This window comes from Dermacentor albipictus, chromosome 1 (genome assembly GCF_038994185.2).
Source record: "Dermacentor albipictus isolate Rhodes 1998 colony chromosome 1, USDA_Dalb.pri_finalv2, whole genome shotgun sequence".
NCBI lineage: Eukaryota > Metazoa > Arthropoda > Arachnida > Ixodida > Ixodidae > Dermacentor > Dermacentor albipictus.
This window is the reverse complement of record NC_091821.1, coordinates 396,716,296-396,732,606: the sequence shown is the minus strand read 5'-3', so window position 1 is coordinate 396,732,606 and position 16,311 is coordinate 396,716,296. Positions and strand designations below refer to the sequence as shown.

General features: G+C 41.2%; 1 protein-coding gene across 1 annotated transcript in view; it reads right to left on the bottom strand.

The window, feature by feature from the left end:
- Window positions 1-16,311, bottom strand: part of LOC139054673 (spatacsin) — a 92,418-nt gene that overhangs the window by 54,833 nt on the left and 21,274 nt on the right. The window contains exons 9-14 of the mRNA XM_070532080.1: window positions 14,765-14,947; window positions 10,138-10,337; window positions 7,158-7,375; window positions 4,353-4,509; window positions 2,227-2,427; window positions 535-623 (exon numbers count right to left, since the gene is read on the bottom strand). Of these exons, the coding sequence (XP_070388181.1) occupies window positions 535-623; window positions 2,227-2,427; window positions 4,353-4,509; window positions 7,158-7,375; window positions 10,138-10,337; window positions 14,765-14,947 (1,048 nt within the window). The remainder of the gene's footprint in view (window positions 1-534; window positions 624-2,226; window positions 2,428-4,352; window positions 4,510-7,157; window positions 7,376-10,137; window positions 10,338-14,764; window positions 14,948-16,311) is intronic.

Sequence of the window (16,311 nt, the reverse complement as noted above, 5' to 3'; positions counted from 1 at the left end):
TACAGTTGTTTCAAGAACAACAGAGAAATACCATCTGTTCCTGATAAGACGATTCACCCATTTTCTCTTAAAAGCTGAAATGTCTTGTTGCCACCTGTTTCAAATTGATAAGCATAACCAAAACTATTGAGAAGCATGAAAACAGAATTAGTGTAAATAAGGTATTGCTTCTGGAATCCACAGACTGAAGCAAGGTGGTAAACCAGTGTGGAGCAGTTTGTTTACCGATGCCACATTGGAATTTAATAAACCTAAGCGCTTTCTGAGGGATTCCAGTGGCTAATCCAAGTTTACCAGTGAAAATCACAGTAAGCTTCCCTTCCATGTAAAAAGTCAGCGCCTATTTGCACCAGTGGCGAAGAGTAATAGCAAAGTATTGTTTTTTATAGTGCTTGAGGTATGCAACGTAACATTCAATGAACTTGCCAAATAAATGTCAAATGAGCAGAAAGCACCATAAAGGCAAAGTTTTGCAGAAGAACATGAAATCCTGGCTATTGTTTATTGCCACATTAAAGAAATAGCAAAATTCACCATTTGGGTCTTCCATCCAGCACCAGTGTTCACGCAGAGCTGACACAAAGGAGCTGTTGCAACTGGGACACAAAGGCGGCAGTTCTTGGCTGAAAGAAATTGGAAAATAAAGCTACCATGCCAGCAAACACAGTATTTCTGACCTTATTCAAAGCACCATGTACATTCAATGTTATTAGAACTTACATGTGTACAATTACACTATTCTGTACTTAGTACAGTTGGCGTTAAACGTTTTTGAGGCACAGGTTTCACGAAAAAGTTGTATTCCAGCTCAGTTTTTGCCTCCAGCCAGTAAATAAGAGATCTAAATTCCAGGCTGCATGCCCAGATTGCAGAAATATTAAGATTCTTCTAAGATCTTGTACTCTGTAAACTTTTGAATGTACATGATACCAGCCCTACTAGGAAGTGCCTATAAGTGAACACTTCGAAAGCAAATTCTTTACAGCATATGTGACGAAGTTGTCATATTTTAAATGTCTTTATAAAAGCATACTTGATACATACTTAACAGAGTAGGCTCCCGTTCATTTGAGTTCATTTCTTTTCGCTTAATTCAGTTTTATCAACAGTCCCAGTCAGAAAGGTCTCAGGTGGTAGCTATGCGTATTTATAGGGCACACTTTTCATGATTTTATTTCTAAAAATGGCATGGGTCACATATTCTCAGCCATGCCTACACATTCTTATCACGCAAGCATCTTTTGTGTCATAGTGGTCTGAGATTGGACCAAGAACTTAAACACACAGCCTGCATGCACAAGCTCTCATTCTGCTGACATTTACCACTCAGAGGTATGAAGTTCATTGAGAAGAATCCATTTCCCACTTCTATAATATGCGTTTGGTGGCCAAAAGCCAAATGGTGCTTGAACTGTTTTTACATTCCATGCCTGCATCTTTAAGCACGTTGTTATAGTACTGAGGCTTCAGCTAGTTATCATATAACACATGCAATGGCACAAAACAAACAAGGACATCAAGACACATAGAATGTACACCACAAGCACCTGTGGTTAATCTATATTGAAGAACGTGCATAGAAGGGGCATGTCCCTTTATGTCCTCCTTTATTTCACACCCCTGCATAAAATTAAGCATTTTGATATATTTGTATACGTCAATGAGTGCTAAACATATCAAGTTATGAGCTACCATGAAAGAAGAAAAATTGTATGTCGGCATGTGCTGCCTGAAGTCATGGCAATCTAAGCCAGTGACATGGTTAGTCACATGTGTGTTGCCAGAGCATAGGCATTAATACTCCGATATTGAGAACTAATTTCAAGAAGACCACTGATACAACAGCCAAATTTTGCTCCCGAGGTGAGATGAAGGGTTGGTAAAGTCTACAACACCATACAGTCCCCACGAAGGGGGCAGACAGGTCAGAAATTGTTATTCATTTTATCTGCATCAGGCATGCTTGTCATGTTCGATCATGGTGTATTTCCGTTCCATTCTGATACCAGAAGTCTGCAAGAGGCATAGTAACACATTGTTTCTGTAGTGAAACTGGCAGAGAAGAGTGGGGTTCTGGACCTGGTTCTCCAAGCCTCCACGATTTCTTTGCCTCATTTCCATTCGAAGCCAGCATGCCTCTCATGAAGAAGTCATACATGCGTGCACTCTTCCATACAAGGAATAAAAAAACTGAGCAAGTAAAACGATCTCTTCATTAATGCGTACCAGAGGTCCCCCAAGAAAAGGTACAGCAAGTGGTACAGCTTGTGCTGGAGGCAGTAATGAACCATGCGGTGCACAAAGTCTTCTGGTGTGACAGCACCATGTGGCGAAGCCGCCAGCTGAGATGGGCGTAAACCAGCTTCACCCAAGAGAGCAAGAAGTGCCTCAAAGTCTTCCAGTGTGTCTTCGTCCACATGGCCTTCCCTGGAAATGTGTCAGGAGAGAAATCTTACACACATAGTCAAAGTGTATTGCATAATGAAAGGTAACATACTCATGTTGTGACGCAGAGCAAACCGTGAACTGCTGCCACTACAAGATTAGCAGCTGCTTGTGCAATGGTGAAATGGCAGAATATGACTGTGGGAAACAACATGGAATTTTTGCACTTGGGACTTCCCTTCAAGTTGGCATTAGCCAGCTCGCAATTTTAACAACGGCACTGGCCAAGATATGATGGCATTGTGACAACAATGCCGCAATGTTTGACAAGTATCTGACAATGAGATAAAAAGTGACCTAAAATTATAACACCCACAAGTCATGCATAACCAATGTAATATAGCTGGTCAGAACATTACATTTAAATTTGTGCTTTGCTACTATAGTCATTCGTGAACTATTTATGGATTTTCCATATGCTCACTTGATGTGCTCTGCAAATGCTTCTCATCCAGTCAATCTTTCTTTTTTTATTGTGTGTCGAATTCATTTTCTTTCTTTTTTTGTTACTCCTATTTTTGCCATTGTAAAAAAAACAGAGGTTACCAGAACCTCTGTCAACTGCTCAAGCGGCACCCCAAAATGTCATCACCAGGATCAGCCAGTCAGAAAGACACAAGAATACCTTCATTATATCTGATATTCCCTTTAAGCATAAGCACTGATACCTAGGGGAAAAGAAGTTGCAATCAGGTCTATGTGAAAGAAACGCAGGTGTCATGCATACAGCAGACCAGCAAATGGCCTCTGAATTTTGATGGCCTGTCGGTGGCTTTGCTGTGCTGATGCGTGGCATGGAACCAACAATATATAACATACATGTGCCTTGCACTATCACCAATAGGAAATGGTGCAATTGGTGTGGTCACAAGGGAACGGCACGTTGGCTTGCTGGCTTCAGCCAAGCCAAGCTGCTGGCCGAAATGCAAAGCACACCCGTTGGAAATATGCCATTTCAAGTTGCTTTTGGTGAATAATTGGCAGCTGATTTTTCACATATGGGAGGGGCCACACGCTATCCCAAACTCCACTGCTATGGCCATCAGTCTAGTAGGTAAATCTTACTCTCAATCATTGATGAGGTCTACATGTATGAGTATACTGACAGTGACCTTCCTGCGACAACTTGTCGCCAGCCAATTCACCAACCGTTATCACATTTCAGTTGCCGTTATACAACTGATTCTAGGGGCAGGTGGCAGCACCACTGTGAAGTCTGAATAATCATCACCCATGTCCCAAAAATCAGCCTCCTAAAAAATCAGTCAGCGACTGTACTTGACATTTCCTCTCCCAGAATACGTATATTGAGCCTTCACAAACACTTGCCATAACCATTACTACAGTAAATCCTGTATTTTCAGTTTTGTTATAGCAGAACAATATTCCATTAAAATAAAGCTTGACTAACCAAATGTCAAAATTACTTTGTTAAATCCAATACTCCATTGTATCTGCATTTGTTATATCAAGGTCTGACTGCCTGTTATACCACCTATGAAATTATAACTCAACAGATTGTTATTTCAGACTATCTCTACAGCCTCAGCAGCACAGGCACAGACACCCATTGCTATTTCATAGCACTATCAGTATCAGTGGAGACACAAACCTCTCCAGTCTTATGTGAGTCACAGTGATAGCTATGGTACTCATCAGACCCTTATTTGTACTTATGTACTCTGTAGTAAATCTGTGATCATCTTATACCGACATGATTAATCTGTGACAACCCAGCACACACCACAGCACTTGCACATTAAAACAGCCCAACAGGGATGATGACTGCCAACACCTGTCATTTCACATGAGTCTAACGGCCTAAGACAGCCATTGCAGTAAACAGTGGAGCACTACAGGTAGACGACTCTGTTTCAGTGTAAAACTAACAATGTCCACTTTCTCACCTCGCCAAAGCTCCAAGCAGCTGCCGACGAATGTGCACCATGCAGCCAGCCTCCTCCACAGCCTCACATGGCAATGGGTTGGCTAGTGCTTTTTCAAGCAGCCCGTACTCCAAAAAAAGGCGCCAGGAGTCATTACCAGGCCCGAGGTGAACATTGTCTACAGAAAAAATGACCATCCATAATTACTCACGAATCAGGCCTCAGTGGAACAAATACCTTGCTCACAAAAATTTGACACAAGCGGAATAAAACCAACCCTTTTCACCTTTCTTTGTCTGTGCAAAAGTAACAGACCCCTGCAGCTAAATAATGAATGACAAGAACATAATGCTCTTATTACTTCTTTTACGAAGTAATCAATGAACAGGCCCACACGAGTGACACAAAAGAACTGTGCCACCAGATGATGCACAAATGAAGTTCATTATATTGGAGGATGTTTCTTAATTCTGAATGCACGTGCATATATGTGGTATCCGGAACTAGTTGGTCACGCATAGTGAATGCACTTGACGGCACTAAAAATAGGGACATATGGCACCCATTTTGTATCTTTTTCTTCCCCGTGGAAGACGACGACACGAACACAAAAGCAGCATCTGTGTTGTCTCCTTTTACTTCTTTGTGTTCAGTTTTTGTGTGCTGCCCCCCTCAGTAGTCAGTATGATCACATATCAATTTGCTCAACTACTGACTTTACTTATCAGATTGTGCCTGGTGTCTAGCATTTTCAGTTAAAATTTAAAGAAACCAAAAAATTATGCCAAATTTATTTTCAGAAATTTAGTTTTGATACTAATAAAGAAAAGGCCAGTTGTCCAACACAATTTGGTCCTCCCCAAAAAGAAAGATCAGAGATTAATTTTAAAATGTTGGTACACTCGTTCACATGAGTAATACATAAGAACTATACCTTCACTAATTACTGTTGTGAAAGCAGAAACTATTTCTAATATGAAAACACACTCAAAATAGTTTCAAAACTTTTCAATAAGCCACATTTGCCCAATGTACTTTTATAGCTACAGATTATGCAATAAGAATTTTCAAAAAAAGAAGAGTGCATACTTAATTTTGTAAGGAATGTATACATAGTGTATACATTCCTGTATATATACACTGTACGTACATACAGTGTATATATGCTAGTTTACATGGCCTGTAAACAAGCATGATTAATTTCTGTTACCCTCCACCAAGCAAACTCGCCGATGTGAAGTGTTGTGGTATTCATATAATCAAACTGTCACTCACATTAGGAGGCATGATATCTACAGTCTGTCTGATGTCTACCACAAACACAACATCTGAAGTAGCTGAAATCAGTGTAACAGAATAGAAATTCAATAGAATAGACAAAAGAACAACGGCTTCTCTAGGATCAAAAAATGTTATAGCCGCAAGTATATCTTATTACTACGTAAACTTTACAGGCAACACCATCTACAGTCGACGCCCATTAGTTCAACCTCAGCTAATTTGACTTTTCGCTTCCTTTGGATGCAGTGAAAAGTCCTGGTGAGAAACAATGAGAACAACAAACAATGAAGGGAAAGCTCCGTTTAGTTTGAACATGAAAGCACATAGTTTCAGTTAATTCAACCACCACTGGGCGCTCCCTAATGCACGCAGCAGTTACTATAAGTAGCAGATGACGCTACTGGTTCTCTAGGCGATGACAGTGAAGGCCGCAATTTGTCCTGTAGTGACGATATGAGGAGTTGCATCATGCTCAAGGTGATGTCTCTTTTGACGACTCTGTCAATAATGTCGACGATAATGTTACGGTATGTGCGCCACTGACCAATGACAACTTGTACAGTTATTGTAATACCAACATAGTCTGTTGATGACGACACACTAATTCAAGATAAAGGAGATCTGAACCTGTTCATTTTACCGCTGCTTTTTCATTCAACCTTTTGGATAATTCGACAAAAACTTGTGGTTCCGCACAGATTGAATTAACAGACTTTACAAGCGTCCTGGAACACATCTTATAGTGACTGAGCAATATGCTGGAATGAATACGACGCACTTCAAGGAATATACCTGCAAACATTTTTTTTAGAGGGCCTGATATGAATGGCTATATATTAAGTACAATGTTTACTTTCCCCATTGGCCCTCTACTCATCAGTTCCTCTCCGCTGGGACAGCACTGATAGCAGTGACCTGCCACTTGCTCCTTTCTTTCTTCTTTCCATGGCATGCCTAAGGTAAATTCTTCGATGCTGGCATCTGCCAAAAGTGCCAGAGAGTGTCAAATTCACACAACGAGCAGGATGCGTTAAATGCCGCTCTCCCATTTCAAGAAAATCTAGAAGAGAGTGCATGCATGTGCCTAATAGTGGCCAACCATGGCTATCCCATTCCATGTAGTGTCATTGCCAATGTTTCATAGGGCAGAAAAGAGTGTGAACCTTAAAAGTCACAGAAGAGAGCAAGCATTCTAACAGGGAGTTTTAAAAGTATAACACACCTAGGCGTCTTTGTCCCGCAAAAGTGTCACATCTTGCTTGCATCTCTTTCTACTCCTTTTGTGTTCTTTTGTGCACCCAACAGTTTGTGTCCCCTAAGTTCGGGTGCGCAAAACCTAAAGTTATCTGTTTTGTGAAATTGTAGATTAATAATACAGACAGTGGAACAATATTTGGTTCGCATGCTCATGGCAGCATTGTCTCGAAATTAGAAAATTTGTTTTACTGCCACTGGCACATTCAAAAAGCCTTTCAATGCTCCTTTAACAAGGGTGAGGGGGAAATAAACAACTAATAATTACAGAAAAAGTTGGCATTCACAAACCTTGGGATGCAAGCACTGCATGGCCTTCTGTTAACACCCTGTCAATGGTATCAGAGTCCCAATACTTGAGCCAGGATGGTGCAAATCGACAGTAAGGCGCCATTACGCCATGGTTTGTTGCCATGTCCCAGTGGTGGGTTATGTCTGGTAGCTGGCAAGGTTTCACAGTGGTGACAACCCCTTTTGATCCATATGGTTGTTTGTGCTTTGCAGAGGCCCTGAGTGTGGATGCAGAAGAAACCAAGCTCCCAATCCATGAAGGTTCCATGACATTTCCAACACAGACAATTGTACCATTCTGCAAACATGCTTTCAGAAAGCTGTAAGAACATCTCTGCACAGGAGAGTATTGTAGTGAGTTCTGTGACCTTCCAGCAAGCAAACTCACTGATGTGAAGTGTGATCATATTCACAGAATCAGACAATCACTCACATTAGGAGGCATGATATCTGAAGTGCAGTACAAACAAAATATCTGAAATAACTGAAATCAATGTACCAGAATAGAAATTCTGTTACACTGATTTCAAGTAATAGTTCCTGTAAGACAGTGATGCATTCATTTGGGCAAGCTGGTCATGTTTCACACACAAGGAAATATATTATACGTAGTACTGCATTTGAAAGCTACTAAACAAAATGCAGAAAGAGACATGAGAAAACAGAAGACATGAAGATGACCAGAACAAATTTCCATTTAGAGCAGTGAATCAAAGGATGTGAAATGAGTAGAAGGAATGTGGATGAAATAGAAAACACAAGAGGAAAAAAGTAATGTTAGGATGTTTGGCTATGCACTATTGTGCATGCCTGCTGAAGGAGCCACTCTTTTTTAACAAATTACTTTTATTTTCCTATTTTGTTTTTCTAGCATCACCAGTACTTTCTGGTGAGTACAACATTCCTTAAATTATGTAGCTGGTAATTTCTTATTTTAGGCTGTTTTGTTGTCCGACTAGTTTACTGCCTTGTGGAGAAGTACAGTAAAAAAGAAAACTATTTTAGATTAGGAGCGTTGAGACCATCCATCACATGCATATATATATATACATATATATGGTATGTGAAGCGAAATTCTTCAGGCTACGTTTCCAACGTAAAGAACTTGAGCGATGCTACAACATAAACAGAACTAGTATTTAATCTCGACAGTTTCGAGTGGTGGACCGATCATCAGGGTTTACAAGAAAATGGCAGTTCGGCAGGCACTGATAGTGAAGATAGCAGACCGGGTGCCTGATTGTTCTCAGATACATCAAACCGAAAGAGGCAGTTGTGACAGTGATTGGCTTTTTCTAGGCGCTTTGACAGATTTACAGCTGCCTCATTGGCAACGATGCAGGGCAAAAGGAAGGCAGAGTCCCATTTATGTACGGCAAGGAGGTCTGTGAAAAGAAAGAAAAAAAGAAAAAGGAAGCAAAAGAGGAAGGAGAAGGAGACATAAGTTAGAGAATGAAAGGGGGGCAGAGAGCAGCGGCAGCTAGGTTCCGATTGACACGAGGCAAAGAGGGAGAAAACAGTCACTGCGCAGCACCAGTGCACGTGCCGCCGTTGTAGCCGGATAGAAGGCAAGTTGAATAGGGCGGCGGGGGGCACACTAGAGAAGGGGCCCAGAAGCAAGACAGAAGAGCGGCAACTTGTGGAAAGTAACACAGTGTCACAATACACATATACAAGGCACGGCCCGTACCGACAACTTTGTGGTCCAGCTGAGGTGCAGGAAAAGAATTTCTAAAAAGAATACACAAGTTCGCAGCAAAGCCAGTATGTCCCCGAGCTTAGTTTTAGGGAGCCGCATTAAGGAGCCTCTATGCGGTGCGATTTCGAATGTGTGCGGCTGGTGTGCGGCCAAATACATCCCAATTAACGAGTGCCTTAAATAATGCATACGCATGCCAGAAACGAAGGACGAGTCCAAATTATCTGATTTTTTAATTAATGAGGGTCAAATTAACGAGGTTTTACTGTACAAGTTTGCATCCCCTAATGCAAGTAGGCACGCTCGTAGTGCAGTCAATGTGTAGTCATGGCTACGTTTGCATTTCCTAAAATATAATGTCAAAAACAAAAGGCCAAATAAAAGAAAATCTTTCAAAAAACCATACTAAGTTGCCAAAAGGGCGTGGACACAAAGCAAAAGATGTATTCGTAACATGCGTGGGTGGCAATAGAAGCTGAGCCTAGAAAGTTGAGCATCTGGCATGGCATGTTGCTGTAATCAAACATTATGATGCACGGTTTGTCACCCTCAAGCTGAGTGAAGAATGTGAACGTTCGCTGTGCAATGCTGCCACAAGGTTAAACGTCATGATGGGCCCACCATGTTCAATGTTTAACACCTAGGTGGTTTTATTAAGGCTTGTCTTGACCAGTTTTGGCCTAATCCCTCCTGTAAGTTCTTGTACATCACGAGAGTAACAATACTTTTCTGGGGCGCTAACATTTATTTCGAGCCAGTCGCCCAGAAGACGCAAGGACACAAGGACACAAGCACACATTCAGTTGCACACATGCGTAGTGCTTCCACCCCTATTTTTTGCGTACACAAGCTGCCAGTGTCCCCTAATCTAAAACTCTTTAATAGGTCTCAAGTGACGGTAATAGCATGAAAAAAAATTAGGGACAAGATTTTAAAATGATCCAATTTCTTTCCATTATTCTTGCTCTTGGTGTCATTAGCTCACATGACACAATACTGCCAGGATCAGCCACTCAGCACAACATAAAATAAGGGAAGCATAAAATTGAACGAAAATAATTGTACCAGAATGCACTCCCATATCTTAACCACAAACCCCTAGATATTCACTGTCTCACCGGTGTTCGAAGTAGTAGCTTAGCGCGAATAAAACCACAGACACAAGAAAGACGGACAAGGACAAGCGCTTGTCCTTGTCCGTCTTTCTTGTGTCCGTGGTTTTATTCGCGCTAAGCTACTACTTCGAATATGGACGACCGACTAGCCCAACAGTCAACTCACCGGTGCCGTGTGGCAGCTGAGCAAGCCCAGGACTTGTTATCACAAAATATGGCATCAATACTGTCGCATTTCTCCAAGAGACGAGTTTCATCGCTGCTCAAGACGCCTGCACTTGACAGCTCTTCTTTTAGCAGCCTGGTGATACTACGATTCCGGCAAAGCATCAGCATCTCTTTCAACTTCTCTGTACTTGAATATCCCTGCATGTGTAAAAAAAAAAACATGTTAAGAAATAAGGGCAGCAGATGGTGTGAACCTACCACAAAGTAAAGAGCAGGACTTCACCTGCAATAAAAATGAGAACAGACCCTCCTCGTTCAATCACATAACCAAGGAACTGATTGAGAAATTGATAATGCTTGTTATGTCAGAAAATTGTATTTTATGTCGCAGTTACATGATGTACATTCTAAACTAGAGGACTAATGTGCAATGAGAGGGGAACAAAAAGTTTGGAGGACGCTTAAGCTTCGCCTTTAAGAGTCATTCAAAGATCCCTGGCTGCTTCTCATGCTTCCAGGCAGCTGCAGCTTATGTAATCGTTATGCTTTCCTGGAAACATTGGCAGCGAACACTATGCATGAAGGCAAGCTTTCTGGTTCTTTTGTTCTTTTGTGTTTGAGTTTCCAGGTAACAGAGTTATGTTTTCTCGTATATTCATATTACAATCCGACGCTATCACATCTGTAGGTTGTGTGTAAGTTGTACTTTATTAATTTTCTGACACATTTTACTTTGAGAAATTCAATTAGTTCAGTAACGCCTATGCACCACGTGAAGGGCCTGTGTGGATTGGGATGCATGGTTAGGGATGATTTTTCTCATACGGACATTGCCGCTGACACTGACACTGACGCTGGATTTTCTGCGACAAGGGGCCCTTAATGCCATCGCGTTAGAAATGAGATCGTGTCATCCAAGCTGCCTTAAAACTGTATTGAAAAGTACTTAAATGTTTCCTATAGCTTAATACGCTTTCTCTTCCTCATGAAGGTCCTTGAATGTGCTTCCAAAGACCCAAAAAAATGATAAATCCTCACACACACAGGAGAGCCCCACTATCGCAGGGTGCGCCCTGGGAGCTTTATGCATCATTACTTCCTTAAAACAAGCCAGCAAGGGGTCCTGCGATTTTTAAAGCTCCTCGAATTAAATTGTACGTGTGTTGTACCAGGAAAAGTTATGTTGAATATTACTTGGCACTAGCTGAGTCTGTACTTCAATCCTTCTGTCTGTAAAAAAAAGAAAAATCACAAACATAACTGCCTCTTTATGTGACCACAAGTTTAAGAGGAGGGTTTGGCTCGGTCCAACTCCAACTTCCCCATTTAAAAGCATGTGAACAGTAGAAATTACCTCATTAAAGCTGCTGAATCAATCTGAATTAAATTTGTTGCATTTAAAACAGAAAGCCAAATTTCAACAACTGTCTGAAGTAGACGTTTGATTTAGGGTCTCGTTACTTTTGCAAATATTGTCAAACACCAGCAAGCTTAAAAAAAACTGAAGCAGAATATTTATAAATCTGTAACTGTACATCAAAAACAGATGCAGTTTTGTAAACTGCATTTGGTTGTGTATCTGAAGTGGAAAAATGTAATGTATAAGTTTACAGCTCACAAGAAATTGTTACAATGTTTACGAGGGTTTTTCAAAAGCCTTATTTACAAGTAAAACTGGTATACAGTTAAACCTCGATATAACAGACTTCAGCATAACGAAATTCGCAATATAAAGAAGTATAAGCTTTTATAACCTCTTGTTCATAGACAACCATGTATTTAGAACCTCAATATAATGAAATATATATGCAATTTCGATGTAATGAAATTTCGCTTCTGAAGCAAAGGAATGTCGAGACAATAAATGGAAACTTCCGGGGATGTAGATGGTCAAATGATTGAATTACATACAGTTGCTTGCAAATGCGCCTCTCGAATTGCGCGCAATGTGACAAGAGCGACCGCTGAAGTGAAGCCTCATCATGTTCCATATGAAGTCTAAGTGCAATAAGATGCTATTCACCCCGCGCATTTTGTGCTTTAGGTGTGAGTGAAAGTGTGCAAGGGTGAGAAAGAAAAATGGTGGCTTCACGCATGAGTGCTGCCTCCCTGCGCAAACAAAAGGCAAGAGGGGGTGTGGAGCGAGCTCGTGGTAAAGCTATCAAGCCCGCAAAAGGGGGCGGATTGGGGAGCAAGTTGGTGCACGTTTGGTTTTCTGGTGCGCGTTTTGGTTTTGGGTTTTCGCCGTGGCTACGCATGGCTGTAGGCGCAGCTGAGTGCATACACAGCTGTGCACCCTGCTTTAGAGGTAATATGCTGCGTGCACAAAGAGTGGGTGTGCCGAGAGAGACAGCGGGGCATCACGTAAGCTGTCTTCCCGCGCATGAATATTGAAGGCTGTGTAATCTCGAGTTTCGGTAACCCAGTGGAGCGAGAGGCAGACAAAGCATTCGCTCCCCGCTGCCAGTGCTTTTCATGATAGCGTCATAAGAGTGTGAGCGACGCTGTCAGCCACGGGGGCAGAGTGCGTGCAAAAGCGTGGCTGGCTTTGCTGAATTCGTGCCGCCTATGTGAAGATGTCGACGTGCCATGAAACCATATTATTCGTCGCCGACTCCCAAATTCACCAGAATAAATTGTTTTCTCATTCAAATTTGCTTTTTTGATTGCCCGATAACTCAGAAAATTCTACGACCCCTTTCCATGTAAGAAAAATCGGTCGGCAACTGTACTATTTGCATAAAAGGTCATCTTCAATACTACAACATTTCGAGTTAACGATGCAAATTGTCGATTTTACCTAATTTGTTATATCAAAGATTAACTGTAGTACTTCAGACGCCTGTATAATACACATGTCTCACTAGCTTCAGTTTGCAGAATTATGATGCTATTTTCTTTATTGTTATTATTCCTGAGTTGCAGATTTCCTGATGCTTCTTCTTGTTAACTTTGCAATTTTCAAGAGTTTTTAAAAATCAATGGCCTTAATAAAAAATCTGCTGCCAACAACCAGTAGATTCTAACTATATTTTTTCAATGCAAGAAACCTTATCAAATATGGTGCATTAGATGCTGAAGAAAATTATTTCTCTGTTCCCATGAATTTAGAAAGGAGCTCCAGAAGTAAAACCTTTCAAGAGCCTCAAGGTCTAAAGGCTGCTCCCAGGGCGGAAGTATTAAAACCAAGTTGTGTGCCAAGCCATACGAGCAACACATAGCTACCTATGAGCCACACACTGTGGTGTTTCCAGGAAGGGGGATCATTGAATTACTGGTCTAATTGATCCGTCATCCAATTAACTGATTGATAAGGTATAATCAACTTCAGCATCATAATTATCAGCATATTTTATGCACACTGCAGGACAAAGGCCTCTTCCAGTGATCTCTCATTACCCCTGTTTTGCGTAGGCTAATTCTATCAAATGCTCACAAACTTCCTATACTGCACTTCCTAGTACATAGCAAGCAACACTACAAAAACTACGCAAAGAGTGTGACCATAAAAGTCTTACTTCATGTGTTTCACAATGCAGTTTGAAATTTTCAATGCCTTCTACTGAATCATTGCTTTGCATATTACGACTACAACTCGTGGACATCAGGCTACATCAAATTACATATTATTTGACGTAATACTTCTGCGGAAACCCGCAAGGTGGAGAGAAGTAATTCATAAAGGGAAAGTCAGACATCCACCCATTTGTAGAAATAGCTACAAAGGAAACCCATATAGGCTCCTCGAAAGAAAAGCCTCACAGTTGAATAAAAATTCGTCCTGATCCGGGACTCGAACCCGGGACCAACGCCTTTCCGGGGCAGCCACTCTACACTCTGAGCTAACCATCTGAGTAACTGCTAGCCACAATCTCTTAATGTTACAGCTATCAATTTTTGTTCCATCCCTCATTGCACAGTCCTTAACTTCCAAAGCTTCTTGTTGCCCTCAGAGTTTCAGTCACAGAAGTTACTACTGGTAGACTGCGATGGTCATACACTTTTCTTCTGAAGAATAACAGTAAGCTGCCAGTGATGACTTGGAAGTGCCTTTGTACATGTTCCAACACATTTTTATTTGCCCGGAAATTTCTTCCCGTGATCTCGGTCCACTGTGACTACTTGGCTTAGATACTAATCTACTCCAGTACTAAAGTACTAATACTAATTTAATCCTGAACTCTTGTTCTTTTGTCAGGTTAGTGAGCATTACCTTAGTCCTCCACACATTAACCCTCAAGCGTACCCTTAGACATTGCTGGTTAAAGTCCTCAACCATTTGTTACAACTTGTCTCCAGCATTGCAGAACAGCACAATACAGTCTGCAAACTACAGGCTGCTAAGATATTGCACATCAATCCTCATACCCAACTGTTCCCAGTCTAACAGCCTGAATGTGCTTCCAAGCATGTGGTGAATAGAACAGGAAACTGCTGAGAGTTAGTGACGTTATACTAGTTCAGGTGCAAACAAATCAGTAAGGCCTAGTGAGCATCAAGAGGACACCCCCTCTCCACAACAGGAATTGGCCCTCCCTGCTGCAGCATTTTCCCACTAACCCAACTCGTGAATCTCATGCACATAAGGCAGTAATCACAATATGGACAGCACAGGAAAACCTCACCACATTGGCAAGGACAAGGTCAGACTTGGCAAAGTCCTTGCTGCTCAGGCACTGCAGGGCTTCATGCTCTGCCACTTCTTGAAAGGACTTCATGAGATCTGCCTTCCTCATCTTACCACGACGCAACAGGTGGTACTGGCCTTCAGGCACATTTCCATTTCGAACGCACTTCAGCATCACCTCCTGTGTCGAGGCAAAACCATGTTTCAAGACAAACATAATGAGCGAATCGCAGCGTACTGCTAGGCAGCATACGCAAGGAACACCACACTGAGAGAAACCAGGACAATGGAAGAACAAAGCACGAACATCCATGCAAGGAAAATAATGAGAAAACAGTGCTGAAACAAATATTTCCGATTTTTCACTTGAGCAGAAAGGTCACTGAGCCAAGTTGCCTTTATAAAGTGTTTGGGCTTATGATATTCAAACAGGAAGAAGCAAGTGATATGGACACACATGTATATGCCAGGTAGGAGCACAATGCTCTGCACAGGTAAAGCTAAACTGCAAAGCAAATTAATATTTTTTACTAAAGAAAGCACACATTTTCTTTTCCTTTCGAACAAGGCTGCACACAGGGCCCAGATGGTCACACATTATTCAGTATTAAACGTGCTGCTTTGTAACCCAAGGCAAAAGAGTAAAATATTGTGATGAGATAAACTCCATACAGAGCATAAAGCAGGTGAAATTTTCTATTATGTCTTTATGATATGCCATACCAAATAGCCAATCATAACATTAAAAGTTGCATTGCACCCTACGAAGCAATGGCAAATGCTGACAAGAAGAGAAAAAACAATACAGTAGAAACTCAATAATTCAACCCTTGTTATTTCTGAAAATCGGAACACTTGGACTCGTCCTCTGGTCCCAGGAGGTGTATATGTTATGTTATAGAATCAAACTATCGTTAATTTGGCCATATTTGGCTGCATACTCATTAATTCAGATAAGTCCCACAGCTCGGCAAATGTGGAGTGCCGTAAATGTTTGATGCAAAAGAGAAAAAGTGGCGTTGGTGTTAAACTGAAACAAAGCAGCGGAGTCCATATCTCCATAGTTATAAAAAATTGTACATAAACTGCAGGAATGCATGAATGCTTCATGCCTATTCATGCATTTATAACTTTCATTCTAGCACTTACCACTGTGCATAACACCAAACTGGTCGCATGGCGTCAAAATTGCATACTCACCATCCATAATTGTGTCTATAGTAACCACAGTTTCATCCACAATCAAGATCAAGAGCGCCGGCTACATTACGATGAATGGGTGATCTGTTAGTGACTAGCTCACTGGTGAAAAAAAAAAATAACCAGGATGTCGCAAGGCCTTCACTACTGTGAGAACTAATCAGTCACGACATGATAAGAATCGTGGCTTCCGTACTGCTTTAGTGCAAAATAAAAACAGGATTTGCCGATTCATTCAGTAAATAAAAGCATGTTGATGTAGTAGGTATTTGCTTATTGTTTTTCTGTATACCCTCAATAATTCGAGATTCCGTTAATTCGGACATCTTTTTTTAGCTTCTGTGA